At 63.4% G+C, this 27164-nt stretch overlaps 2 protein-coding genes across 11 annotated transcripts; both read right to left on the reverse strand.

Annotated features, from left to right (window-relative positions):
• Positions 1–2637: 2637 nt before the first annotated feature.
• On the reverse strand, positions 2638–15640 carry SLC17A9 (solute carrier family 17 member 9). 8 transcript variants are annotated; one of them, XM_032350082.1, is made up of 15 exons: positions 15410–15637; positions 15235–15309; positions 15111–15173; positions 10421–10618; positions 9927–10066; positions 8492–8591; positions 7185–7315; positions 6632–6728; positions 6327–6423; positions 5650–5737; positions 4770–4891; positions 4328–4443; positions 3625–3680; positions 3454–3483; positions 2638–2909 (listed from the first exon to the last, which is right to left on the reverse strand). In XM_032350082.1, exons 3-15 carry the CDS (start codon positions 15164–15166, stop codon positions 2746–2748), a joined length of 1395 nt encoding a protein of 464 aa, XP_032205973.1. In that variant the 5' UTR covers positions 15167–15173; positions 15235–15309; positions 15410–15637; the 3' UTR covers positions 2638–2745. The 8 variants fall into 8 exon arrangements, with proteins under 8 accessions (XP_032205973.1, XP_032205974.1, XP_032205975.1 ...); XM_032350083.1 differs by having other exon boundaries at positions 15235–15279; positions 15410–15488; XM_032350084.1 differs by lacking the exons at positions 15111–15173; positions 15235–15309 and having other exon boundaries at positions 6327–6347; positions 7172–7315; positions 15410–15640.
• A 2776-nt stretch (positions 15641–18416) lies between these two features.
• Positions 18417–27065, reverse strand: GID8 (GID complex subunit 8 homolog). 3 transcript variants are annotated; one of them, XM_032350090.1, is made up of 7 exons: positions 26865–27065; positions 26472–26612; positions 25364–25449; positions 24281–24410; positions 23056–23252; positions 22395–22592; positions 18417–21894 (listed from the first exon to the last, which is right to left on the reverse strand). In XM_032350090.1, the coding sequence occupies exons 4-7, from the start codon at positions 24396–24398 to the stop codon at positions 21721–21723; spliced, it is 687 nt and encodes a 228-aa protein (XP_032205981.1). In that variant the 5' UTR covers positions 24399–24410; positions 25364–25449; positions 26472–26612; positions 26865–27065; the 3' UTR covers positions 18417–21720. The 3 variants fall into 3 exon arrangements, with proteins under 3 accessions (XP_032205981.1, XP_032205983.1, XP_032205982.1); XM_032350092.1 differs by lacking the exon at positions 26472–26612; XM_032350091.1 differs by lacking the exon at positions 26865–27065 and having other exon boundaries at positions 26472–26727.
• Positions 27066–27164: the final 99 nt, after the last annotated feature.

Genomic DNA, 27164 nt, shown 5'->3' on the forward strand with positions numbered 1-27164 from the left:
CGCCGCCCCCTCACCCCCGCCCCTGCTGCACACACGACCCCTGCACCGCATCGTCCTCTCAACAGTCCCCGCAGTGCAGCCCAGCGCTGGGAACTCCGCCTGTCGTGGGCGCTGAGCAGCCGGACCCAGAGCCGGGGGTGGACGGGGGTGGAGATGGGGAGGTGGTCGTGGCGCCAAAAGGACGACAGACCAGGGTCTGGCTCTGGACCAGCCGCGGGACACAGTCCTGTCCGACGGCGCCCTCTGTTGGCCAGCTGTGGGCGGCAGCAGCCTGGGCCTCCCAAGGCGAACCCAGGTGCCCCAAGCGCAGGTGCACGCCCCGCTCCAGAACCCAGGGGGTTGGAGCCCCTCCTCTGGGCTCAGCAGTGTTTGGGAGGCTCGGTTCAGTGTGTGCTGAAGGAGGTGGCCAAAGCTCTGTGCTCTTGGCCCCTCGCCCATGTCACCACCGGACCCGTCCCCATCAGCCGGTAGGACCTGCCGGAGCAGTGACCAGGGCAGGAATGTGTCCCAACCTGCGTGTGGCATCTAGCACTCCGCCCAGGGCTGCTGCCCACCACCCTCCAGCACCCCTTTGCCACCAGCACCCTCTCCGCCGGCAGCCATGTCCCCCAGACTCTGGGGAGGCCTGACCGAGGTCCACCACTGACCTTGGGTGGGGTATGGAGAGCGCACCCGGCTCCAGGATGCTCCAGACCACAGACGGCAGTGCTGTGAGGAGCTGGGCCCCTCTGCCGGGCACCAGGCCTGTGTCCCCCAAACCCCACATACCAACCCCCCTCCTCTGATGTTGAGGAAGTGACCTGAGGGGACCCCTGTGGCATTCCAGAGGCCGGGGCCTTGGCTGACACCGTGAGTCTCCGGCTCCCCTTCTGATAAGACCCACCTTCGCCTCCTGAGTCCCACATTCGCTCAAAGTCCTAGACCCTGCAAGACCGAGGGAGGGCGGAAAGGACCACCGCCTCGCTTGTGCCCTCACAGAGCTTACGGCTCGCTACAGGTTAGAGACGCCCATGTTCGCAGCAGCCAAGAGGTGGAAACAACCCGTGTCCGTCCACGGAGGCACAAAATGTGGCCTGTCCACCCAGTGGAGTATGGCTCAGCCTGAAAAGGGAGGGGAACTCTGGCGCCCGCTTCCGGGTGGACACACCTGAAGGCCATCACGCTCCGTGGAACAGGCCAGTCACTGAAGGACACTTACTGCTCAAGTCCCATGCTGTGAGGGACCCAGAGCCTCCACATCCACCGGGACAGAACGTGGACAGTGGGCACAAGTGGCTGCGAGCAGGGCAAGGGCATGTCGTTTAACGGGGACAGAGTTTCAGGAGGGGAAGGTGGAAGATTCCGGAAACCGCTGGTGGGGACGGCTGTGCTAGGCCCCTACTCGTTACGCGCCCGGGAACAAGGAGAGCCTAGCTACAGCATCCGAGGACCCGACCATGCCGGGTGCGGGACTCTGGCCATGGGGAGTCTCTGAGGCTGGGCTCCGCCATCGCCCGCCAGGGTGGCTCAGTAAAACCTCCAACCAAGGACCACGAAGGCTTTTGTGGAAAAGTAATATTCCTAGTGCAGCCCTGGTCAAAGCCACGGAGGCCAGAGTACAGTCTGGGAACCAAGAATCTTTCTTTCTGATCCAGCAGAGGGAAAAACAGGCAAAGATGCCTGCCATCCTGTGGAGTGCTCCCCGGCCCTGCAGCCGGATTCTGGGGGTGCCTGCGGCAGGCAGCAGAACACTAGCCACCCCTCCCCTCTCCCTGCTCATTCTCCTGCACCTGCCTGCAACCTCTGCAGGCTTCCTGGGCTGTGAGCTCAACAAAGCTCTCCTCCTAGTGGTTATTCTTTAAAAAAAAAATAAGAGTAATAAAGTAACAGTCTTCCTCTTCTAGTTTAATAGCCGTCATTTAAATAAATCTGGGGCGATTCTTCCACGTTCTCAGTTTCTGATTTCTACATATACATCTTGCAGGACCTGTTACTAATCCCCCAGGCGACCAGTTCCTCTGTTAGGAGAGAAGGAGCGCCCTGGGCGGGAGAGGGACCCACAGTCCCCTTAGGCTGGCGTCAGGGGCTGCCAGGGAGGCAGAGCACTTCGCCAGCGCCAAGGACCCACAGGGGAGGCGGGGCGGGTCCCCAAAGATGGGCATCTAGTCCACGGCCCGCCCACTGAATCGGGGTCTCAGTCTGGCTTCCTGGAGAAGCACTGATGCCACAGCCACTAATGGCCTTCAAGAGAACTCTGGTTCCCACCCATGGCTGGTTCCCCTGGGGACACGTGGTGATGCCAGGATCCAATGCTGGTTGTCGTGAGTGGGGGTGGGGTCCCCTTGTAGCGGGGCCAGGTATGCAATCGCAGTGCACAGGACAGTCCCCCTCCCCCCACGAAGAATGATCTGGTCTCACATGCCGGGGGTGGGGGGGGTGTCTAGGCCAGCGGTGCCCCAGCCCCTGCAGTGATGGGCAACCCTCCCACCGTCATGACCTCGGGGGCACGTGGATCTACATGGAACAGACTGCATGTGTGACGACACAGCCACTACTAAAAATACTAATTCCTCTCCCTGCTGACAGTCCACGAGCCCTGGGGGAGGGTGCGATCACCTCGCTGGAGAAACCGACGTTCCCCCCAGGGCTGCCCAGCTTGGCTCCGGCTCACCCTCCCTCTGCTTGCTCCGTCCGGAGTGGGAGGCTCGCAAACAGAGCCTGTCACCCAAGGGAGATGGCACTGAAGGAACCGTAGGGCAGGGGCAGCTAGAGGTCCTCGTGGGCAGGACTCAGGTCCACTCGCTGGGCTTCTCCAAACAGCAGGAACGTGCACAGCCCCAGGCTGCCGACGGCGGCCACCAGGTTGAACATGGACGCCCAGGAGCCTGTGGTCTCGAGGAGATAGCCCCCCAGGCACACGCCCACGACACCTGCAGCGGATGGGGGCAGAAAGGCCAAGCGCTCCAAGGCGGTCCCGAGGGCAGGGCCAAGGAGCGCATCTGGTGCCGGGGCTCCAGGAGGAGAGGCCAGGGGCGGCCTGAGGGACAGAACCTGGACTCAGGGGTCCACACCACCAGGCCGAGGGAAGGCCGGCCTCCGAGGGTCTCAGAGGGCCAGAGACCTCATGGGCTGCCCAGGGTACTGCCCCCCTCAACAGGTCCCTCTCCAGCCCCCATGGAGAACGAGCCCCGACATTGTCATCCAGACACTCAACCCCGCGAACCCTGGGCCTCAAGGATTTGACTCCCATCTGGGGGTCTCGTGGGGGCTGGGGTACGCCATCAGAAAAGCGAACACCGTGGAAAGTGGCTGAGTTCTCGCCCTGCCGGCTCCAGGGGCTGCGCCCTCCCCTCTCCACTGGTGTGGCACTGTGGGACCCTCAAGGGCACCGTGGCCACCCTGCAGGGCTGGGTACCCGAGGGGTGGGGAGACACGGGGGCAGGGCCACCAGGAGGCACCACACCTGCCTCTCACCTGCCAAGGCTCCAGCTGTGTTGGCCACACCTGTGAACAGGACAGAGGAGGTCTCAGGAGGCCCCCCTACCCTGGGACGGTCCCTAGGGGCCCAGGGAGGGGTGAGGTTGGGTGAGGGATGCCTGGGGGGGACAGTCACTTCCTATTCACACGCGGGTCAGGGGTTCTCACCAAACAGAAAGCCGGCACAGGACGGAGCCAGGTCCTGGATGTTGACTGAAATGCCACTACGGGAGAGAGGAAAGCAGTGACCACGGGACGGCCACCACGCCCCTACGCCCAGGGCTGTCCTCTGAGCGCCTGGAGCCTCGAAACTGCCAAGTGGGTCCTCAGACCTGAGCCCAGCCAGGGGCGGCCTGCCACACTGGGGCACCGGGATTCGAGACCACCCCAGGGCCACAGCCCCACGCAGGCCATCCTGCCCACCCTGCTGTCCCATTCCCACCGCGCCACAGTGCAGGAGTCCACTCCCAGGGTGAAACGAACATGGCAAGACAAGCTTGTTCGAATGCACAGTCACTTGCTTTCTACTAATTTGAAAACCATTAAGCGGCTGATTGCTGAAACAATTTCCAGTGACATCTTCCTTGTCAAATGCTGGGCCTGCTGAGCACCTCAGGAGGGCTGCTGAACCAGAGGAAAGGGGCCAGAGGGCGCTCCTCCCCAGCCCCTCCCCATCTGCAAATCTAGTTTTTCCCAATATCCCGGGTCCGCGCAAGCGTGATACGCGGAGAAACGTGGCCCCGTGGTTCGCTCTCGGGTGAGCCTGAGCCACGTGTCTTCTCCCACACACCCGGACGCCGGCGGCCCGGGATGCTGCCAGGTACCCGTGGTCAGCCTGGGACAGCTCTGGTGGGGGGTGCCCGGCACTTACCTGTGGTTAAAGGTCTGCAGGCCAATGGATGCAGATGCAAAGACCACAGACGTACAGAAGCTGGAGGTGTGACCCAAACACAGGGCAAACACGCTGGACAGCCCGAGGCCCATCACCTGCGGGAGAAGAGGGGTGGCAGGGCACAGGCCGTGGCGGACACTGGAAAGCCCCCCGCTCCTGGGGATGTGTGACGCGAGGCTCCGTGATAAGCCAGTCCCGCTGGTCAGACTGAGAGGGAAGCAGCCCGGCCCGCGTGCCAGGCTCGGCGGCACAGAGAACCCACCAACGCAGCTGGGAGAAGCGCTCAAGGCAGCCAAGCCAGCCCCCAGCACTGACCGAGGGCACCCTCCAAATGCCTTCTGGGTCGGGCCACTGGAGGTCAAACCCCTCGGGTCCCAGGAACAAACGGGTGTCCAAAGAGGCTCATCCCGCCCCTCTCTACCTGCATGAACTTCCGCACGGTGATGGTCCTGTAACCTGAGCGGGGGGGAGACGGGGAGACGGTCCCGTCGGCCCATTTGTGCTGAGCCCCCGACGGCCCCTGCTGGGTCCCAGCCGGCGCGGCTGCAGAGAGGGGGCAGGGCGGGGAGGGACAGGCCCTGGGCTCGAGGTAGGGTGTCCCTTGTTGTGCAGGAGGCGTGCGTACACACGTGAGCACGTACCTGCTCCCGGTGTCCCGTGTGCACCGTGCGTGCACGTGTGCGTGAGTGTGTGTCTGCGCATGCGGGTGCCGTGTGTGTTGGCCGTGTGTGACCACAGGTGCGGTGTGAGTGCGTGAGCCCGCGTGTCAGTGTGTCCACTTATGTGTGTCCGTGTGCGAGCCCTGCACTGGGCGTGCCCCCGAGGACCCTCCAGGTTGCGGTGCCGCAGACGCACGGAGGAAAGGCGCGCTTTCTGCACGGGTCTGCACAGCGTCTCCTCCTCCCACCGTACGCAGACCGCACTTCAGCGACCAGGGAGGACTAACGTCCAAGCGCGTCTGAGCTCTTCACCCTCAGGGGGTGCTCACTGGGGCTCTGGGCTCACACACAAGGCCCACCCGACCTATGACCTCTGACCCCATCAGATGACCTCTCCTCCTCTGAAGAAGCTCGGGGCCACACCCAGCCCCTGGGGAGAAACGCCACGGCCACAGGACTCAGGTCCTCTCATGGTTCCCCACTCCCCCAGGGAAACTGAGGCTGGGGTCTCATGCTGACAGGAGGTCCTCAGGGGCAAGGCCCCTTCCCTTCCCTCTAGAACTCCCCAGGAGGGGTGCCTCCCGCCCCCCAAGTGTGGCAAAGCCCGGGCTGGTTCCCAGGGGCCCGTCCCCCATGGCTCACCCTGATTGATAAGATGATCAGACAGAAACCCGCTGAACAGACTGGCGGGAATCGCCACCAGCCAAGGCACCACGTTGAAGACCCAACCCTGCAGGAAGGAGGGAGGCCTCAGAGGGGAGAGTTGCACGGGCTGGGTGGCTGCCCAAGGCCACGGATGCCCAGGAAGTTTCTCCCCCACAGAGACTGGGCTCCCGGGCGTGGGGGCCTCTTTGGCCCTGATGGTCCCCGCACTGGCCAAGCTCTAGGCCCACCAGCGCTGTCTCCCTGCGGGTCGAGCCTCCCCTATGGCTCCCCACACCGTGAGCCGGCTGAGCTGCAGGTGCGGGCCCACCTTGGGGGGTCCTGGTCACCAGATGAGGAGGGTGGCCGGACAGCTGGGCTGGTGTACCAGGCTGCCCGGCAGGGGACAGCCCTGCCCACGTCCCGACCCCCGCTGGCCCACCCTCAGAAACGACCATCCACAGAATGGCTGCCGAGCTGTAGGGGCAGCGTTCGGGGTCCATCCCGGGAGCAAGGGCTGTGGCGGCAGGAAGCCACCCCGCCAGGCCCAGGCGCCGACCACAAGCCTGGGGGTGGACATCACAGGGCCATGAGCCCGCATGCCGGGGCCGACACCGAGTCCCAGCACTGGTCTGCGGCGCTCCCTGTCCCTGAGAACGCGGGCACGGCTCGTCCACCTTGGAGCTGGGGAACGTCTCCTGAAAGAAGGTGGGAAGCCAGGACAGGAGGACAAAGAAGGAGCAGGCCGACGACAGCTGGGAGGAGACGGCTGCCCTGTGGACAGGCGCCAGGCTCAGCGTCCGTCTGGACCCCAGCCCTGCCCAAGGGGGGCTCTTGTGAGCACGGCCCCCCACGCGCCACACAGGGCCCGGGTGTGGAGGTCAGGAGCCAGGGCCGGACCCACACCAGGGAGCACCCAAGACCCACCATGCTGGACCCTATCCCGCCACACCCCCACATGCACTGTGGTCCCGAGGCTCACCAGACTGAAGGCTTCCGGAAAAGCTGTCTCCAGGGAACTTTGGTGTGCCTGGACATCGGCAGGCCTTGCGCCAAGATGCCCAAGGCCAGGATGAGGTCTGAGGGGAGCAGGGCATTTGCACATGAAAGATCCTCACCGTCAGGGCACAGCACCGCTTGCTGCCGACCGGCTCCTGCTGGGGGGGGGCAGCTCCCGCGGGCCCGGCCTGTGTGTGACCCCACCACACCGTCTTCCCTGCACGCATCCTGGGTTGTCCCCACACTTGTGTGGACCCTCAGTCCTTCCCCTGCCCGCCGATCTCCCAAGCCCTGCTTCCTGCCACCCTCAGCCCAGCTGCCCCCCAGCTGCCCGTGCCTCCTGGGGGGCAGCTGTCCCTGTGCGCCTGCATGGGCCTGAGAGTGGGCACTTTCCTCAAGCTCCAGGTGGGGCAAAGCCGCAGCTCAGGGTCCTGCATCAGCGGACGGTGAGCGGCTCCGGGAGGGGACGGGCACCGGGCCCTCGCCCCTCCCTGGGCAGCTGTGTTTGCTGGCGCTCGCCCACCTGGCCACGGTACCTTTTCTATTCAGTAGGCACCTGTACACGTAACACACCCACAGCAGCGTGAGGCCACCCGAGAAGTAGAAGACACTTGGCCAGCCGTACCGGTCCAGGAGGAGGGAGCCCACGGCCCCTGTCACCAGCATCCTGGAGGACAGACAGTGGTGTGGCTGTGACCCCAGGCTTCCCTCAGGCCAGGTGATGCCTCTGAGAAACCCCCGCCCCCCGCCCTGTGGGACCTTGCCACCAGGGAAGCAGGCTCAGGAGGTCCCATCTGAGAATGTTTTGTGAGGGGCTTGGAGAATTTGGGGAGACTTCTGGATGCCTTGGACCCGGGGTCCCCCCACACTGCTTTAATTCCTTGCTTCCCGCCCTTCAAGCCGGTCCCCTATGGAGGTGTGACTTCTAAACTAAAACGGCAGCAGAGAAGAAGGGACGGTTTCGGGAACTCAGAGGAAACCCCCCGTTGTCCATCTCACAGGCACACAGGCTGACATCCTGCGATTTCTAAACCCAGAAGCAGCAGAGCCGAGCACAACAGCCGGAAGCCTGGCGGCTCCGGGGTTCCAGGCGCCCCCGTGGGGCCGGCCCTCCCGCATGCCAGGCGTCCGCAGAGCCGCAGCCAGGACAGCTAACGAGGGACGGAGGAGGGTGAGCGGGGCCGGCAGGCACGGGGGTGCCTTCCCCTCAGCCCCACCGTGGGCAGAGTCTTTCCGGTGCCTCCCAGCCCGGGACACAGGCCCAGGCCTCCGCTGAGGCGGGGTTTCAGGAAAACGGCACATCCTGCGTGGTACGTTTGCCCCAGGCAGCTTATCCAGAATTCCCACGGCACGGGTGCCCTGGGTTTTATTTGGGTGGCTCCTGGCCCACCCGCAGCATCCCCTGGCCCTCTGATTTCCTGCCTCCATCCTGGGGGCAACGGCACCGGGGGCCTGAGCCCTGGGGCAGCGAGGCCCCGTCAGCACCATGATGTGGCCCTTCTCCCTGAGTGAGGCCTCCATGCGGGAGCACGGGCATGACGTCAAGACCACGCCCTGTGCCCCCAGCGGACTGCACCCTCTCTCGCCACCCCCCCAGCACAGATGGAAGGAGCCTCAGTGGACTGGCCACTGCCCCGGCCCACGGGCCTCAAAGCCACGCCACTGGCCCAGGCGCCGGGGACCAGGCGCCTGGCACCAAGAAGCACAAGGACGGCCGGTCTCCTGTAGCCCAGAACCAGCCTCCCACGTCACCCTGAGCTGCGTATGTGCCCACGTGGCCTGTCCCTGCCCGGACCCCACAGGCACACCCTGGGTCGCCCGGGCTCCCTGGGTCAGGACTCACCCAAACTGGGAGCCGGCCCCCACGGTGCTGTAGGTGAACGCTCGCTCGCTCTCTCGCACCTTCTGGGACAGCAGGCTGGTCAGCGCCGGAAAGTACACGCCTGAAACGCGCGGAGAGCTGTGACCCCAAGAGTCACCCGGGTCCTGCGAGCGGGGCCAGCCAGGGTGGGAGCCAGGCTGGGACGAGTCAAGTTTGGGGTGTCCTTCTTGCTGACCTCACCCCCAAGGACCAGCAGGACGCAGCTAGCCTCCCCGCATCCCGCATGGGAAACAGCCGCACCCACAGTCGGGCCAGCCGCACACTCGCAGCGTGGGCCGTGGAAGCGACGTTGGGTCCCAGCTGGGGCTCCTGTTGCCATCACCCTGACGCTGGCCCCAGGCCGCACCAGCCTGTGTCCTGGCATGGACACCCACTCACGCCCACGCACGCCCACGCTCGCGTCCACACTCACGTGCATACTCGTGCCCACTCCCGTCCAAGGTGCACGCCCAGCCCTGTGCAGCTGCAGCACCCCGTGTGACCCTGCCTGCACACCCCAGGGCCATCGCCGTCAGGGGGTCAGGAAGGGAGCAGCTGAAGTTTCCTTACAACTTCCTGTGAGTCTACAATGATTTCAATCTGATTTTTATTTTGATTTTCAAAATCTGATTTTGTGGTTCCCTTTTCCACGCTTTTCTCTAAAAGTACCAGGAAGAGCTAAGAGGCCAGCGGGTGAGACAGGACTTCGCCTTACCGTCAGGGCCCCTCCCCCCAGCCCCCGCCAAGTGCCAGTCGCCCAGAGCGACGGCTGCCCCTCGAGCCCCATGTACTGGGCCACAGACTGGTCTCTGGGGAAGATGGGGACATGGCCTGAGCTGAGGGCCACCTGGCTGGGCACCCCGAGAGCCAGCTCCCGCAGGGGCCAATGGCCAGTAAGCCAGACTGCTGGTGCTGGTTAGCACACTGGGAGAGGCGTCGGTCCTGGGGGGCTTGGCCCCGGGGGGCAGCCTGTACCCACAACACACGGACACTCAGCAAATCCCCACTGCGCCACGGGCCATGGTGGCGACAGATACCACACACCAGGCTGGCTGCCGCCATGTCTCTGGAGCAGAGGAGGGCATCTGACGTTAGAATGTGCCAGGCTGGGAAGTGTCTCCAGGGCAGGCAAACCAGCCGGTGAGAGTCGCTGAGAGCAGGCGTCGGCCAGCATGTTCTGCACTCCCGCTGCCCTGTCCAGGGCCGCGCAGCCAGGCCCGAAGCTCCGGCCACCCTATCAGCGGCCACACAGGGCCGTGGACATGCCTCCTCTGATCTAGGGCCCATCCCACGTGGGAGCACTCGTGAGGACAGGCATGTGCATGCATGTGCACTCACACACGCGTGTGGACAACACGTGCACCCGCTTTGCTCTCCCACGGCTGAGACCAGGAGGGACGCTACGGGGCAGCCCTACCTTGGAGCAAGCCCGTGAGGATGCGTGAGAAGGTCATGAAGACCAGGTGCGCGCCGCTGAGGTAGGCGAGCAGCGGGGTGGCGGCGGTGAGGAAGCCCCAGGCGCAGGCGGACAGCAGGATGACCTTCTCCCCGCCGATCCTGCAGAAGGACAGGGGGACAGCGACGGGAGTGTGGCGGCCAGACGGCCGGGCAGGCTGAGAAGATCCCACTCGCAGAAAGCACGGCCAGAGCCTCCTCCTCTGCAGGAGAGGCCGACGGTAGGAGCGCAGGTCCAGCCTGTCCATCTGTCCCGACAAGCACCGCACTGGGCTGCCGGGGGCTCCTCAGGGTGCTGTGCACCTGCCCGCACCACCCTCCCGGCCTCCCCCGTGGAGCCCGGCTCTCCCAGCTCGTGTGTTGCTTGGTGGGGAGGGCGGGCAGGTGCACATTCTTTCTGCAGGAGCCCCGGCCCCAGGGCAGCCCCAAGCCCGCGTGGGGAGCAGCGCTGCTCACCGGTCCCCAAGGTGGCCGCCCACCACCTGCGTCAGGCAGTAGCCCCAGAAGAAGCTGCTGAGCACGAGGCCGGCCTCCTTCTTGTTCCAGCCGAAGTCTTGGCTCAGGGACACGGTGCACACGGGCACGCTGACGCGGGCGCAGTACAGCAGGCACGTGCCCAGCAGCAGCGTCGCCGTCCACGTCTGGCACTCGGGCCTGCGGGACAGAAGGGGCCGCGTCAGGCCTGGAGGAGCAGCACGGCCTCCTCCGAACACCCCCGCCCCCAGGTCTGTGGCTGAGCCTGCGATGAGCCTCTCACAGCAGCGGGGCCGGGAACGACCCGCCGGCCGGCAGAAACGCAGGTCAGACGGGCGGCAGCTCAGTAAGCCGCCCGGGGGGTGCCACAGGGTGGGAGCAGGACAGTGGGTCCCCGGAGGGTGCCCAGGAAAGCGGTGTCTGCCCGGCAGAGGACCTCGGGCAGGGGACACGGCGCCTTCAGGGCAGTCGGCTCTTGGAGAACCTGGGCAGGGCGGAAGCAGCCCTGCCAGCCGGGGCAGGTGTCCACACAGCGACCATCCTTCAGACTCCTGGCCCACGCTCCGTGACTGGCCCTGATGCCAGGCAAGCTAGAAACTGCCCCAGCCGGGAGGCGGTGAGACCCCAAATGGGGTCCCAGGGCGTCAAAACAAACAGCAGGATCTCCACAAACGATGGGCTTTGGTTCCTAGTGCCGTGTTGACATTTGCTGATGGGACAAAGGCAGGACACGGACAGATATGGCAGGAGGTGCCCTGGGCATAGGGGACCCTGGACCCGTCAGAGAGACTCTGGAAATCAAGAACCGTTCTCAGAGACAAAGCTGACTTTTCTACAGTGAGAGAGGGAGAGCCGTGGGTGCCATCCACGTGGGTGGGACACGGGCAGGGGTGCTGCGGCGGCAGGGGGTCCTGGGGTGTGGCTGGCAATGCCTCGGGCAGTGGGCGTGGCGCCAGGGGGCAGGCAGTGAGGGCAACAGACTGGCAGGGAGCTTAGGGGTCCCACCCGCACCAGACATCCCCAATGGGGCACGGGGGCAGGCGGCCGGCCTCTCCCCCAGGAAGAATGACCTCCTGCGTCTGAGGGCACCTTCTTGCCGGCAGGTGGTGCCCAAGCCAGGAACCAGATCGGTGCGCCTAATGAGATGTGTCTGTCACCCCACAGGCAGGCCCCAACCTGGCACAGGACCCACCTCTCCGGGGGAAGAGCTGGCCAGGGGCACGTCAAGGTTGCCCCGCCCAGCAGGGTGGACGGCTGACCGTGGGAGTCATTCTGGGGACTCAACAGGGAGTGCGAATCTGCGCCTGCCATCCGTGGAACGCACAGCTAGCCCGTGGGCACCACTGGTTGGGGTAGTGGACAGGCCTCTTGGAGCCTGTGTCCTCAAAGAAGGGCTCATGCCCGTGACTTCTGCCCCTTGACAGGTCAGTAAACAGCAGAGTGACCAGCACATTCCCGATGTCCCAATAAGGAGCCCCTGCAACTGCCTGGGAGGGAGGTAAGGCCACCATGTCCACGTCCTCTGGCTGGCACAGTCCATGGGCGAGCAACCCCCTTGCAAACCACCATGCACTTTTCCACAGTCAGGAGGAGGAGGCATCCACCTGGCCAGGCCTGCGGCGGGACCATCCCTTCACGGCCGCTGCCCTAGAAGAGGCCACAGTCCCACCAGCAGACACAGCTGATGAGAGGTTCGCCAGGACCACGAGGGGGTTTGGGGTGAATGAGTCCGGTTCCAACAACCCGGCCTTCCGTCCCCCAGCAGCCCTATATCTGTAGGCCAGGCCCCGTCTGGGGCTGGTTTGGGAATCTCCAAGGGATGTGCAGCGCAGTAGAGAACTCTGTAGGCAGAGGGGCTGGGGTGCCGTCTGGGCCCACCCCTGGGCTGCCACCCCTCCACGTACACAGGGAAGAGGTGCGACCACAGATTTCAAGCTAGGTCTCAGCGTTCGAGGGGTGCCATGGGTGGGACTCTGGGGCACCCCTCTGCACTCACATATGAGTCCAGTGGGAAATAGGATCCTGTGCTAAAAATACACCCAGTTCTGTCGATCCGGAAGCCAGACACCAGACCCTGCTTTGGCTAGGCTGGGGGAGGGCGCTCCTTCTCCAGGCTGACCACAGGAGAAATGGGCCAGTGACCCCTCAACACCATGCCCCCCCCACTTCCTGATTCTTAAGACCAAACCCGCCCTGTGAACACTCACCCCGGTGTCCGTCCCCATGTGCCCATCCTGAGGGCAGCAGGCCTGTCGGGGACTTCTGAGCAAACAGCCCTGCTGGCCTACTAGGGAGGCCCAGAGGAACACAGTCCAAATGGCCCATTCGAACCGGGCCAGCTGCTGGCCTGTGCCTAGCCGGCTGCCGCCTGGGGAGCCCCTGGGGGTGTGCCTGCCCCACGGCATTGTTGTGGCCTCCAGATGCCCCATCCAGGGTGACCCACGTGGGCCCACAGTATCCCTGTGCCTCTGCGCTTGGGCTCGCTGCCAGCATCCATGTGCCTGCCCGAGGGCACTAGGAGGACCGCCGGACGTGGGAGCAAAGCTTTCAACATCCCCTGAGAGCCACAGTCCGCAGGGACCCACAGAAAGGAGTTTTATTCCCTTCTGTGGTCAAAGCCATGGAGGGTCACCTGCCCACCTGGCCATCGGGAGCCTCTTCCCGGTGAGCCCAAGAGCTCGCATGGGAAGTCCAGCTGGAAACACCGGGGGCACCTGCGGTCTCAGTGGGTTAAAGCCTCTGCCTTCAGCTCAGGTCAAGACCCCAGGGTCCTGGGATCGAGCCCCACATCAGGCTCTCTGCTCGGTGGGGAGCCTGCTTCCCCCTGTCTCTCTGCCTGCCTCTCTGCCTGCTTGTGATCTCTGTCTGTCAAATAAATAAATAACATCTTAAAAAAAAAGAAAGAAAGAAAGAAAGAAAGACCGGAAGGCCAGCTGAGGCTGACCCGCTCAGGAAGGGTGGCACGCACCTAGAACACAATGCAGCCCCCTGGCCTCCTCCTGACCACAGCATGCCAAGAAAGGCCCCTCAGCGTGCAGACCACCAGTCTGCTGTGAGTCTGCGTGGGGCCAGGTGCTGCGGGTTCCTCCCTGGGCCCTGGAGGCCCCCCGGCACTGCCAGTGAGGCGGGTGAAGTGACTTCCTCTACAGCTGGTGGGGACACAGAACGAGCAAGTCTGGCTAGAGGCGGCGACCCGACAAGGACAGCTGCCTGAGGGCTGGTGAGCACGCCAGGCCCAGACTCCTTGATCTTGCGGAGGGCTGTCTGGGAACACAGAGGCTACGGCAGGACGAGCCAGGAAAGCTCCATCCTGCTCACTCTGCCCCGTCCTGGGCCTCAGGTCCGTGCCCCGAGCTCAGCAGAATGCTTCCTATGAACCTTCTAGAACCTTGTGCTTTCTGCCAACGGCCCCTATGCATAAGAAGCATCCACGGCTGAGCAAATGCGTGGCCACGTGGCTCCTTGATTCAGAAAAGGGAACTGTGCCCGCACTGCAGGCCTGGAGAGCACACACAGGTCCAGGGCCACTGGCTGCCCCCACCCCGGCTGCCCCCACCCCAGCGACATGGCTGATGAGTGGCAGCCTGGCTTCCCAGGGCCACAAGAGCAGATGCAAGGTTGTCAGCGCGGAGGGCATGCCACGTCGGCTGCAATAAACTGCCACACTTCCTGTGACTGACAGAACTGTCCACTCAGGGGTGGGGGTGGGGATGACCTCGTCCCAGCAGAGCCCAGGTCCATCCAGGACCCCCCAGACCCCTCCGGAACTGCTGCCTCACCTGCCAAGGGCCGGGGGAGCTGCAGGTGCTCCCTCCTGAGCCACAGAGGGAAGAAGTTAAGGGAAGGCCAAGCAGAGCCACGGAAACCGAACCCAAGAGGGAAGTTTGCAGGACATGCTGTAGCCACAGCCACAACACTCTGCCCACACGGCCGTGAAGCCTGGATCAGCCCCTCAATAACCAGACAGCGGGGAGGGAAGACAGGAGCAAGGCAGGCCGCAGGGCACTCCTGGCCCCAGCTGTACCCCTGAGCGCAGTGCCCTGTCCCGGGGGTGCTTGGCAGGGAGACCCGGCCCTTCTCCACACCTCGTCCTGCAGGAAACTTCCAGCTTCTGTGGGCCACTTCGCGATGTCGGCCTCTCTCCAACTTCCCCACTAGCTTTGCCCTCATCCTTCCCCAGCCTCGGGGGGTGGGGGGACTTCCCCTTAGAGGCCTCCTGCAAGCCTGTGCCTGGACGCAGGGGCAGGAACCAGCCGTCGCCCTCCAGGGAGCAGGCTCCCCGGGCACTCAGAGCTGGAGGTGGACTGGCCTTGGCATCCCAGGGCCCAATTTTGGATCCAGCGTCCAGCTGGCTGGCCTGAGGGACCGTGGTCCACAGAACTAGAGCAAGGGCTGAGGCATGTGGTCTGGGGGTCTGGGGTCTCCTCAGAGGGGCCCTTGTGTGTCTTCCTGCCCTGGGGACTTCTGCACGTGGCAGTGGACGTAGACACAGAATATGAAAAGGAGTGGGCAGTCGGCCTGGGCCCCGTCCATGGAGACCACAGCACACAGCTGGCAGGTGGAGGCAGGACTCCCCCCCCACCCCACAGGCTCCCCAGCTGCCCTGCCGCGTGACCCTGTACCACTCCCCCGGCCCTCAGGCCCGGAAATCCGGAAATCCGTGTGGTCCTACCTGGCAGGGTCAGTCCTAGGACTCCCAGCTGTGCCTGTGAGCTGGCTCTCCACCATCTAGGGTAACACCCCCTGCCCCCAGGCAGGCCTCCTGCAATTCCTCCTGCCTGTGCAACCCCAGGACCCTGGAGGCCTGCAGAGGGCTCAAGGGGCACTCGCTGGCCCTGGGACTGGATGGAAGGGAGGATCCTGGATTGGGTCTGGGTAGTGCACCACCTCAGGGCTTGGAGTGGTGGCCTCGGCCCCTCCCCAAGCCACCACGCTCCCCCCACGCCCCCCCACCCCACACCTTGGCCCCACCTGGACCACTGGGTGTTCTCGGCCCCGTCCCCGCGGGCCTCCTCCAGGGGCAGCGGCTGCGGCTGCATCGGGGGCGGCCGTCCGCGGGCACAGGGCTTAGCGCGTCCAGGTTGGGCTCCCGCCGTCCGACCCACACGGGCAGCACCGCCCAAGGCCACGTGTCAGTCCAGCGGCGCTTCCGTCTGGCGCTGTTAGGACGCGTCGCCCCCGACGGCCACCGCGAAGGGCGGGCCGGCGGGTGGGGCGGAGCACACGCCTCTTCCCCGCCCCATCCCCCGCCCCATCCCCCCGCCCCGCGCTCCGCCGGCGTTGGTCAGGATCCACCCCCCTGCTGCTCCTGGGGGCACCCGCACAGGCAGACCGGGAGGGCGCCGGGTTCCCTGCCGCAGGCTGGACAGACCAGGCTACAGTGGGGCTGTGCAGGGCCAGGCCGGGTGGTCCTGGCACAGGGCATTTTGACTTTGACTTTGGACGCCTGCGGAGAATTGGGGGATGGTGGTGGTCCCCCACCCCCACCCTGCCTGTCACAGGGCTGTGCGCATCAGGACCGTCTTCATGCAGCGCAAGGACAGTTCAGTCAGGAGTAGCCCACTGTCGACGTGGACCTCTGGAGGCGGGCTCCAGCCTTGTCACCCTGGGCCAGTCTGTGCTGGGCGGCCGAGGGCCAGCGCCCACACAACAGGCGCTGCAGAAGGGTCGGAGCTCCCCGCAGAGGTGTGTGGAGCACGCAGGCTCTGCCAGGCCCCAAGCAGGCCCCTTGGACCTCCCTCACAGGGGGCTTCCCGTGTCCACAGGAAGGACCCAGCCAGCATCGCGCACACCGCGACCCAAGGGCAAGGAGCGGACTCCGGGCGCACGGCGCCGCCCTGTGCGGCTGCCTCCCCCCGCCCCCAAGTCCACCCACCTCGCGGCAGCCTGGCCCATCTTGCCAAGGCTTCTCGCTGCCCTGAGAACCAAACCTGGGAGAGCCCCGCAGCACAGGCCCCCCTTCCCCACCCTCCAGCCCCAGGGGCTGATTCCCACCCGGCCCAGCCCGCAGAACCAGCCCCACTGGGATGGAGGGGACCGGCCGGGCCTCCGCTGTGCCCCCTCCTCCATGTGCGCAGGAACCAAAGGAGGCCGAAGCTGTCTTCTGAGCAGAATTAGCAGCGGCAGAGGGAAAGGACAGCGACAGGCTGCGTGTGATTTCCCTGGACACCAGAAAGACGAACATTATGATAATAAATGAGTTTAATGCAATATAGGTTCTACTCGTGGAATTCTTGAAGGTTCTGGAACAGATCATTCTCTTCAAAGTGCTGGTGAGTTCAGTATGTGAGTCTTGAGAACAGCGCTGTGCAACACGTTTCACGCTAAAAATACGCCTGGACACCCAGAGACTACAGACTCGCTGGGCCCATGAGTCTGGAGCCGTGCAGGGACCAGCACTGCCCCCTCCCCCTGGGTCTGGGTGCTTCTGCTGTCTGCCCCTCCCAGCCCCCCGGGGCCCCCGGGGCCTAGCCGGGGAGTCCTCCATGGTCCTCCGGCTTGCTTCCCTTCCAAAAGCCAGTTGGGAGGAGGCCAGCCGCGTGATGCCTCGGTCTGGGCGAGCAGTCTGTCGCAGCGTGGCAGGGAGAGATGTCACAGCCAGGCAGCGCTCCAACACCGGAGTCCAGGAGTCCCAGGAGCAGGGGCCAGCGGCAGGCTCGTCTCCTCACCCCCAGCTCCAGATGGGAGGCACAGCCCCACAGCACGCAGCACACGGCACGCACGCTAGCCTGGGCTGCGTCCACAGCTGGGCAGGGGGCCGGCGGTGCGACCTGCTTCAGGACGTGCGGATAAAGCCACTGCCCCCAGTTCTCACTCCTTCTGCCATAGGTTGTGGTTGGAGCGGAGTGCAGAGGAGTCCGAAAGACATTCTGTGCCACGGTCAAAGTGAGCCCGTCCACCTGGCCTTCTAGCTGGGGCCTTCCCGCCCACACAGAGGTGTCTCCGCCCCACCACATCCACGCTGCCACGAGAAAGACCTCTGGCCCACAGCATCAGGGATGCGACGACCAGCTCACCCAGACCGCCCCTCCCCGGCCGCCAAGGCCCTTGGGCCGCTGGAGCTGGGGCCTAATGTCCTGCGGAGGCCGAGTGGCTCAGGACCCCCCCCAGGGCAGAGAGTCCGCACAGCCGCAGATGCCCAAGGCCTACGCCAACCCCATGTCTACATCCACGGACGTCAATCACGACGAGGACGGGAAGAGAGCCTCGATGGCGTCTGGGAATTAAGGCACAACATCCACGACAGACGGGCTTCATGCGCCAGGGACTGCGGTGCCAGCCAAACACCGCAGACGGTGTCGAGTGCAACCCACGCGCTCAGCGCTCCACGTGGGGACGCCCCCAGAACCGCGGCACGGCCTCCTGCGAGGAGGGGCAGGCTGGCATGAAGAAGGCCTCAGACACCATCGCCACCTGGGGAAGAGGGATGGGGAGGCTTGTCCTCCCCGCTCCAAGGTCCGTGCGCCCGTGGGGGCCGCAGTCCATGATGCCGCTGCTCTGGCACGAGGCACCTCACTTCTGCACTCACTAGAAGGCACTGGAAAGCGGCCACTCCGCGTCTCTGCCAAGTGTCCCACAACTGCCTTCACACAAGGCGCGGACAACCCCGCGGCCCGTGGCGCAGGCCCTACGGGGAGAAGCGCCCGGGCGCTCACCGTGTAGCTCCTCTACTCTGAGTGTCTGGAAAGATCCAGGAGTATTAAAAAAAATAACTTCTCAGGTTAAAATCATGTGGTAGGTGGCCCCAATCTATTTCCTTCACAAAAATGAAAGTTCAGGACCACCCTCTGAAGAACAGACGGCACACGGCACACGGCACACGCACAGCCATGCACACGCGCCCCCGGATGGTGCTGGTCGGAGGGGACGGAACAGCAGAGCCTCAAGGTGAGCGAGGCTGAAGCTTCCTCCTGCCGGCTCTCGCGGACGGGCTCCCGGAGGACCGTGTGTCGCACTGAGTTCCTTATTCTTATTAGAGTATCCCCAAAACCCGGAAAACCCCAAAAGACCTTCCAGGCAACCACTCTGAGCAAAACATAAGCAGTTGACCACGAATTTAAGAGGCACCAAAAGCAACCTACTCTGCGTTTCCCAGAAGACGCTGTGACGGGCACACGTGCCCTCAGGGGCAATGCGGACTCGGAACCGGGGGCGCACGGAGGCTTGCGGCTGGCCGTGGAGGGACACCAAAGTCACAAGACTGATGCAGACAATATACTCTTAAATCCGAAAAAGCAACACATTTCTGAAACAGAAACATACCCGCTATAGAAACGAAGTGCGTGGTTTCCAAATAACACATCAAAATGCCACACCACGGGGCTTCTGAGGCCAGACAGCCTGGCCCCCGACGACCCACTGTGCTCGCATCTCGGGGGGCAGGCACGCCGGCCGGGCGGTCCCGGTCTGGCCTCCCGCTCATGCTGGGACGGCACAGTAACTCCCAGAAGCGGGTCCTGCCCCGCTCCCCCAAAGACACCACTGACTTGAACGTAAAACGTGCACAGTTCTTTCTGAGCCCCCGGCTCCGCCTGTCCCAAACCGACGCTGTCCCAGGACACAGACCTCACGCCGCCTGGCGACGACTGTGCCCAGGAAGCGCCCTGCTGCAGGAAGAGCCGTCTCCTTGCTCCCGACGCTGCACACACAGCGTCTTCAGTCAATCCTGAAGACCAGTCCCGAGACACATTTGCCTTTTCTAGAACCTGGAAACCTTAATCCAAACGTCCAAGTACATTAGCTCTCACTGGGTTTGCAATAATCCCAACGCCTCGTAAAGACTCCAAAAGGGGGCCGGTTCCTCACGCAACTTCACGATGTCGGGAACGCAGAGTACCAGGGTATTCTCCAATTTTATTTATTTCAAGGCACTTTCCACAAGAAAATGTAAAAAGAATAAACTATGTAAAACATCACATTTTAATAAACACAATAGCAAGATCCAAAGGAGATAAAGAAAAATTAAATTACACTTAAAGATCATTATCTCAAAATGGCTTAACGTCGTCTGCCTGAAGACAGACCGCAAACGGCGGCCAACAGGAAAAGCCCGCAAAGCCGCTCCCGCCAAAGCGGGTTCCCAGCCAGGGACGGCACAGGAGGCAGGAAGCGCAGGCCCGCAGGGGCACAGCCAGGGCTCCCGGCCGCACCACACCCGGACCGCACTGGCGGCAGTGCCTGCTCGCGACGCCACACACGGCCCCGACAGGTGACCGCGCGCCAGCACACTGTCCCACGCCGCTCACTCGCGCTTCCTGCACGTGACAAAGCCCGCCCGGGCCCTGCTGGCTCCTGGGTGGCTCCCGCATACAGGACATCCGGTCACCACGCACCTCACACCCTCTGATGAAGAACGGGTCAGGGTGATCACATGGAAACCAAGCTCGTAAATGACCTCACATACACGACTAGAAACACGCGGGGTTCTCCGGTGCTTTTCGAACGCGGGCTCACGCACACCTCTCTGCTGCTGTGTCTTCCAGCTTCTGCTCTACGTGATGATTTGTCGCCCGAAGATCCAAACCTCAGCTCTAACTTCCATGCTCAAGCCTCAGAGGAAACGGGCCCCAAGAAAGGTCCCATTTGGAGAGGACTGCTGAGGCGGTCTGAGCAGAAGCACGTCTGCTCCCTGGCGTCGAGAAGACCGCCCTCCAGCCTCACAAAACCACAAGGGCAGAAGGGCAGTCAGAGGCCAGGACAGCCCCCTGAGCCCGCACCATCTTGCCTCTGCGTCACTGACCCCCCAGGGCAGCCGACCCTGCCCCAGGCTCCTGCCCACTGGAGGAAACCACTGCTCCCTGAGCCGGCAGGAGAGGAGCCGACAGACACCACTTCATGCCACCACCCAGGGTTGCAGGCACGCGGGGGACAGGGCCCAGCCACCACCTGACCTATAGGAGCACCCACAAGCCTGCCCAACCTCGCCAGACACAAGAACATGTGCCCGGCAATTCAGCTGCCATGGGCATCTCCCTCCATGAAGCCACAGGTGCCGGACCCCATCCCAGCACAAGGATCCACCCAGTGAGGACAGGGTCCCAGCCGCCACGGCAGCTGGGAGCCCCCACCAGGGGACGTGCACTCCTGGGCACCGTCACCACCACCTCCACGAGACACAGCTCTGTAACGATCGCCCCACAGAACCCGTGGCCAGTGACACCTGCAGTGAGGCCACACACATGTTCGCATCCAAGTCACAAGGGCCCCAGCACCTGCCCCAGAGGTGGGACCGGGGAGAGCGCAGAATCAGGACACCTGGGAACTCACAAACACCGCGAGACCGCAAGCGCACACCGAGCTGCTGTGGTGCCAGCCTCCTGAGGTGAGCACGCGCTCCCGCCAGGGACGTCTGCGGCCGAGGCTCAGCCGTCAGCGCGGGTGCTCCCTCCCAAGCACACGGACCACACCGGGCAGAGGGGCCCTCCAGCCACAGGGACGAGCTGATGCCACTGCCATCACCACCGGGACATAAGCCCCGAAAGCAAAAGGTTTGAGATGATTAAAACTTTTTAGAGGCCGTTTGGTCATTCTTGAGATCAAAGAGAAACCTTTATTTTCAACAAAACTGCCTAGAAGAGAAGGTTCATTGATCCACCAGGAAAGAATCTCTCACCACAACCAGCACCAAAATATATATTTAAAAAATTAAAAAACACACAGCCCCACCCCTCAGGCACACATCTCCCCAAAAGCCACACAACCCAGACCGAAAGGGAAAACAAATCAAACTCAATGCCCTCACACAAGAAAAAAGTCTGTGAATTAGGATTTACAAATTTATATAGTCTTTCCTATGAAACACAAAAACGAAAAACCAAGGGGTAAGAAACAACTTCTGCACCGAGGCCTGGAGAGTCTTAGGAGATCTGAGAAAACGTACGCTCTGCCTACAAGCTAACAGAAAGCAAAATAACAATCAGTGCTTTTCGCAGATTTGAGCGGGAGGCCTCGGCTTCACAATATTCCCTCCTGACCGAGCACCCGGCCGGTGCGGTCCCCCGCGAGCCGGAGGCAGGAGCGCCCCGCCGCCCGTCCGCGCCGTCCGCACACGCCCTGCCAGCAGAGTCTGCATCACACTTCCAAAGAGACAGTGCCATTCACGGCGAGTTTTCCAGCGCTTAAAAGGGCCACTTTTCCCTTTAAAAAAGATGCCAGGTCAAAAAAAAAAAGAACGAACGAAAGGGAGGGAAGGGAAGAGTTCGCTACTGCAGTAAAAACGTCTCGGTCACAGACGGCCGCCCCGGGGAGTCCGGGCCGGGGGAGCGCGCGGCCGCCGGCGCACTCTACTTGGGCTCCTCGATCACGCCTTTGCTGAGGTCTGTCATTTTGGGGTATTTGACTTTCTTCTGGTCCAGCTCATTCTGAGCCCAAAGGAGGAGTTTCAGTAATTTGGCCAGCTTGGGCGTTGACTCCCGATTCTCATAATCTAGGACGGCCTGGTTAGCCTCACTCCACACCTAGAAAACAAACACATCCCATAAACCACCACGCGCGCAGAGCACCAGCGAGAGGCCGCTGCCACGTGCTCTTCGGACTTCCCGGAAGCCGCTCTTACAGGCTGAGCTCGCACGCGACGCCGGTCACCAGGAGGCCTGCCGGCAGATGGGCCCCACACACCCCTCGCCCAGAAGGCGTGCGCGGTGCGGTCGGCACCGATCACATCTGGCCTGGGAGACGCATAAACTGACTGAGCCACCCAGGTGGCCCCAGGACACCTATTTCTAAGTCTCTGAACAAAGAGAAAGATTATGACAAAGGAGAAGCTAAGAAAGACGTCGGAAAATTGTACGATCAGTCACAAGGCTCTGCTCCGGGCCCCGCACAGTGAAAGACCCCACGTCAGGGAAGGAGAGCTGCCGCCACGACCATGCGGCACCGGCCCAGAGGCGGCCGCTATGGTCTCTGAGCCCCACCCCAACGGCCGGCAGGGGGACAGAGGACCCCTCGGCGGGCTTACCTTCTGCCTCTGCATCATATGAAGCAGGTCTCCAAACGGCGACTCCTCGGGGTTATCGAAGGCCAGCAGGGCCAGCGTGCGCTCCATCTCCGTCAAGCACTCCCTGCTCTCCTCGCCCTGCTCCGCCAGCTGCGTCTGCGCGAACTCCAGCGCCGCCTCGGTCTCCCGCTGGCGGATCAGCTCTATGAGGTGCTGTTGCTGGTCACCGGCAAAGGCACACGGGCTTACACACCGCGTCCGGCAGTGCGGCACGAGTTTCTAGTCAAAGGTCACCTTAGAGGACAACCTCCCAGCATCCCTGAGTTACTAGAGTAACGTTTCTTAAGATTTTATGTATCTGAGAGAGACTGAAAACACGCACGCGGGGTGTGGCAGGGGCAGAGGGAGAGGACGAGAGAAGCGCGCAGAGCCCGACCTGACAACCTTGGGGATCATGACCTGAGCCTTAACCAAGGGTTGGGTGCCTCAGCGACGGAAGCACCCAGGTGCCCCTAAATTAGCATTCTTAAAGCAAGAAACATCTTCTGAAATGCAAAAAACCACAGCTACCTGAAACCCCTTCCCCACGCAAACGAACACATACTGTGGGAGTGCAACTTAGCCCCGCGACCTCTGAAGCGCCGCACGCAGCCCGCGGCCCCCGCACGCAGCCGCCGCTCACCTGCAGGTGGAAGTAGAGGTACCGGTTCGTGTCGAGCAGCTCGGGGTGGAGGCTGTTGATCAGCGCGATGGCCTCCTGGATCTGGCCTTTCAGGATCATCTCACGGATCTTGATCCGCTCGTCAAGTGTTTCTAAGTCCACACTAGGTTCGATCCCGGATTCCATCCGAAACTTCTCTGCTGCTTCCTTAAAGCCCTCTGAAAATGACAGCCATCTCCCGTGCTCACAAAGCTACCGAGACGCGCTGCAAAGCGTTTTTAACCCCCGAAAGCCCACTCACCTCCAATAACCTTCAACATGACCCGCACTTTCTTAGGGTTTGGTATTAACATCTCTGTCACCTACCAGTTGCGCCCCATAGAGAAAATGCAAAGAATGAATTTCACTCCTTCGCACCCATCCAAAACACCTCTCCCCCACCAGCTGGGGCGAAAACAAAGGCCACGAAGCGTGTACGTCATGGGCTCCTGAACGAGGGCTGCGGCCCAGGCCCAGAGGCAAGGAAGGTGCAGGTCTGTCCCGGGCATGTGTCCCCCAGGCACATCTGGACACATGGCCTGCCTTCACAGATGACAGAGACCTGGTCACCCCTGCCTCTCGGGAGACCATACTTCTCCTCAACACCCAAGCAGTGCGTGTGCTGTCCCCCAACCCCACCCGGCCAGCAACAGGCAGACACTTCCCTGTCGCCTTTCAAATGACGGTCGACGAATTTGGGGAGGGGAGTGCTGTGAACCACAGGAAGGAGACTCCTACCGGGTTCAATCAACCAGATTTCCTGATCGGGCACAGAGTTACCTCTTCCTTCCCAGTACCGAGGAGGACTGTTAGTTAGAGACCCCGTCTGTTGGTTTCGTAGGCTTCTACCTTTCCCCCTCCCTCTTTGGAGTTAGGCGCACCTTCTAGAGACAGGAATTTATCAGACTGGCGCGAAGAGATCGGCCACCTGGGACTTTCAACGGACTTCAGAGCGTTCTTAGGCATCGTGATTAACTGTAAACACGTCACCGGTCAAGAAACAGGTTTTCGCCTTAGAGCTCAGACACCCAGGGTAACACTCTTCTCTCCAGAAGACCTCGTCTTTACTACACTGATCCGCGAATTTGCTAAATCAGCCTGGTGTTTTTTCACAACACGCAAACAAGCTAACTTCACCAAGGACCATCGGCGGTACAGCTCTGACCACGGGCACGTCCCCCGGGCAGCGTCTGGCTCAGGACGTTACCTGTCACCAGGTAGTTCATGATGAGACGGTTCATGTCCGCGCGCTGCACGTGCAAGTTATTGAGTTTCTCCAGCCACTCGTCTTTTGAGATTTCGTCAGGCTTCTCTGCGTAACTCATGCCGACGTGTTTCTACAAGAAAAAGTATTTTCAAGACCAGTGAAAATGCCGGGAACGAGAGACACAGGACAGGAAACACTCCGCGGCACGGCCATCGGGCAGGACGGGGACAGAGGGTGGCTGTACTTGTGAGCACGGCACAACCCAGACAGCGGTCAAGTCCCGACTTGGCGCGCAGGAAACAAACCTAACACTGGTCTCTGCTAAACTTTGATTTAAAAAAATAATTCTTTAAGAATTCTATGACAACTGTGATCGTTTCAGAGATAAACAGAGCTACACGGTGTGAAGTGACAGAGAGAGAGAGTGGGCAGAGTTAAATCTGGAGGACAGCAAGTGCAAAGGGCCTGATGCCCAAAGGCAGTGCGGGGACCAGAAAAAAGGCTGGGATGTTAGGAGACAGGATGTGTGCTAGGGAGAGCCAAGAGCCTCTGAACTGCCAGGTCAAGAGGTGGGGCGCGTCACACTAAGGCCTTAGAGACTCAGGAATTTAGATCAATTCTCTCCTAGGCAGAGGGCAGCCACGTGAGAGCCGGGAGTGGAGGAAGCGTGCACTCTGACACAGAGCCCACGAGAAGTCCGCTGCCAGACACTCGCCGGGCCGACCAACACTGAGGACCGCGACAGAGACACAGAGCTCCCTCGCAGTCTCGACGCTGCCGTCGGGGCAGACGGGCACTGCAAGCGTATCTGGCCCTTCTGCAGAGCTGCTCACAGGCCAACAATCCCGCCGCAAGACTGAGACCCTCAAGGCTCCCCACTGAGCACCAGACACGCACGAACCCACTCAAAGGACCACCGCTCAAAAAGGCAGAAACACGGGAGCCCAGCTGTTCATTCGGTAGCGGCACGGACAGACAGACTGTGGTTCACAGAACCACAGCCCCAGGCCCCGAACCCTTAGGCAGTTATGTTTCGGAATTAAAAATCTTGCAGACCTTATAAAGCCTCTTGGCACAACTCACCTACGTCACAGGACACTCGCACTGCAGTCTGGGGCGGCACCCCACGCTAAGTACTACTTCTTTGGGGACAGGTCTGAACACCCACACTGAGTGAAACACAAGTTATGAAAAGCTTTCACCAACTCAGATTTTTTGCCATCCGACAGTTCAAAAAAATAAGCACACAAAAACTTCTGGTTTCCAGAACTATGTGCATGTCAGGATTGCTGAGCAAGGATCAGGATCGTGGGTCCCCCAAGAACACTGACTACAACAGCTACAGTAGGAACACAGCCACGGGGGGACTCCCGCCAGCCAGCGGGGGGAGGGCCGGGGCCGCCGCAGAGCTTGCGAACAGCCCCGCTGCGGTAAGCGCGGTGCTGGCCTGCTTCAGCGGCGGCTTCCGAGGGAGGGCAGGGCGGCCAGCGGCCGGCAGCCAGCGGGGCTCTCAAGACGGCGGTCCGCCATCCGGTCCTCCGTAAGCAGTGGATGCCACGCAGCCGCGGAGTCCACGCTGAATTAAGACCTTCCGCGCGGGAAGCCGGGTGGCCAGCGCGGAGCCACCAGCGAGCCGGGCCAGGAACGTCAGTCAGAGCGGCCACAGCGCCGGCGGCCCGCGTGCCCAGGACGAGAACACACTCACACACTCACACACGGCAGCCCCCGAGCCGGGCCTGAGGCCTGGGAGGCCAGGACAGGGCCACAGCCGCGGAGGGAGGCCGACGAGGAACAGGTTCGAGCGGTGGGGCAGGTCTGGGCCGAGTCTCCGACGCGCAGCCCCGACGCCCCGCAGGCCGCCCGCAGGCCCCCGCCGCAGGCCCGGCTCGGCGCCGGGAGCGCGCATCAGGCAGGCCCCGGCCGAACGAGGATGCTGAGGGCCAGGAGCCGGCCGAGGGGCGCGCGGCGGAGAGCCCGGGCCGGGACCGAGGCGCGCAGCGCCCGGAGCAAGGCCGCGGACGGCACGGACCGCGCTCGGGCCGCGCGCCGCCTCCCCGACGAGCCCCGGCCTCCCACCCCCGCACCCGGGCGCCGCGGGCAGCGCAAGCCGCTCGGGGAGCAGCGACCCGCCCGACGTGGCGCCCCGAGAGCGCCGCGGGCGCACAGCCGACGGGCTCCGTCGCCTCCTCACCCGGCCGGCGAGCGCTCCGCCGCGCGTGTCCCCGACGCCGTTCTCTCCCCGGGCGCGCCGGCGCGGCGTTTGGCGGCAGGACCGGCGTTCCAGCGCGCGGCCAGCCCGGCCCGTCGGAGCCCTCGCCCGGCGCGCTCTGCCCTGAGGAGCAAACACCGGATTACGCGGCGGCCGCGGGGGTCAGCGACTCCGCCGCCGGGACACCGGGGGCGGCTGGACGTGCGGCCCGCTCGGACCTCGGAGCCGGCAGAGCCCCGGCGCCCGCCCCTCCGCCGCCCCCGGCCCGCGCTCCGCCCCGGCCCCCGCCGGGCCCCCGCCCAGACGCGCCCCGGCCCGCCGCGCTCCCGCGAGGAAGCCCGGCCCGGCCGCCTGCGTCCGCCGCAGCCATCTTACCGCGCGGATCCCGCCTCCCGCGCTGCGCGGTCTCCGCGGCCGCTCGGGGGGCCGGGCCGAGCCGGGGTGGCGGGGGGCGGCGAGGCGCCGAAGACGGGAGCGGAGGCGGGAGCCGCGGCGGAGGCGGGGGCGAGGGCGGGGAACGCGAGGGCAGACGCACCGACGGCCGCCCCTCCAGGCACCTCCCGCGAGATCGCGAGAGCGCAGGCTCACGATCCCGCAGCCAATCAGGAGCTCCCGCGGGCCGGGGCGGGACGCGGCCGCCGCCCGGAAGCGCGGGACTCCGGCTTCCGTCCTTGC

The sequence above is a fragment of the Mustela erminea genome, chromosome 7 (genome assembly GCF_009829155.1).
Source record: "Mustela erminea isolate mMusErm1 chromosome 7, mMusErm1.Pri, whole genome shotgun sequence".
In the NCBI taxonomy this organism is placed as follows: domain Eukaryota; kingdom Metazoa; phylum Chordata; class Mammalia; order Carnivora; family Mustelidae; genus Mustela; species Mustela erminea.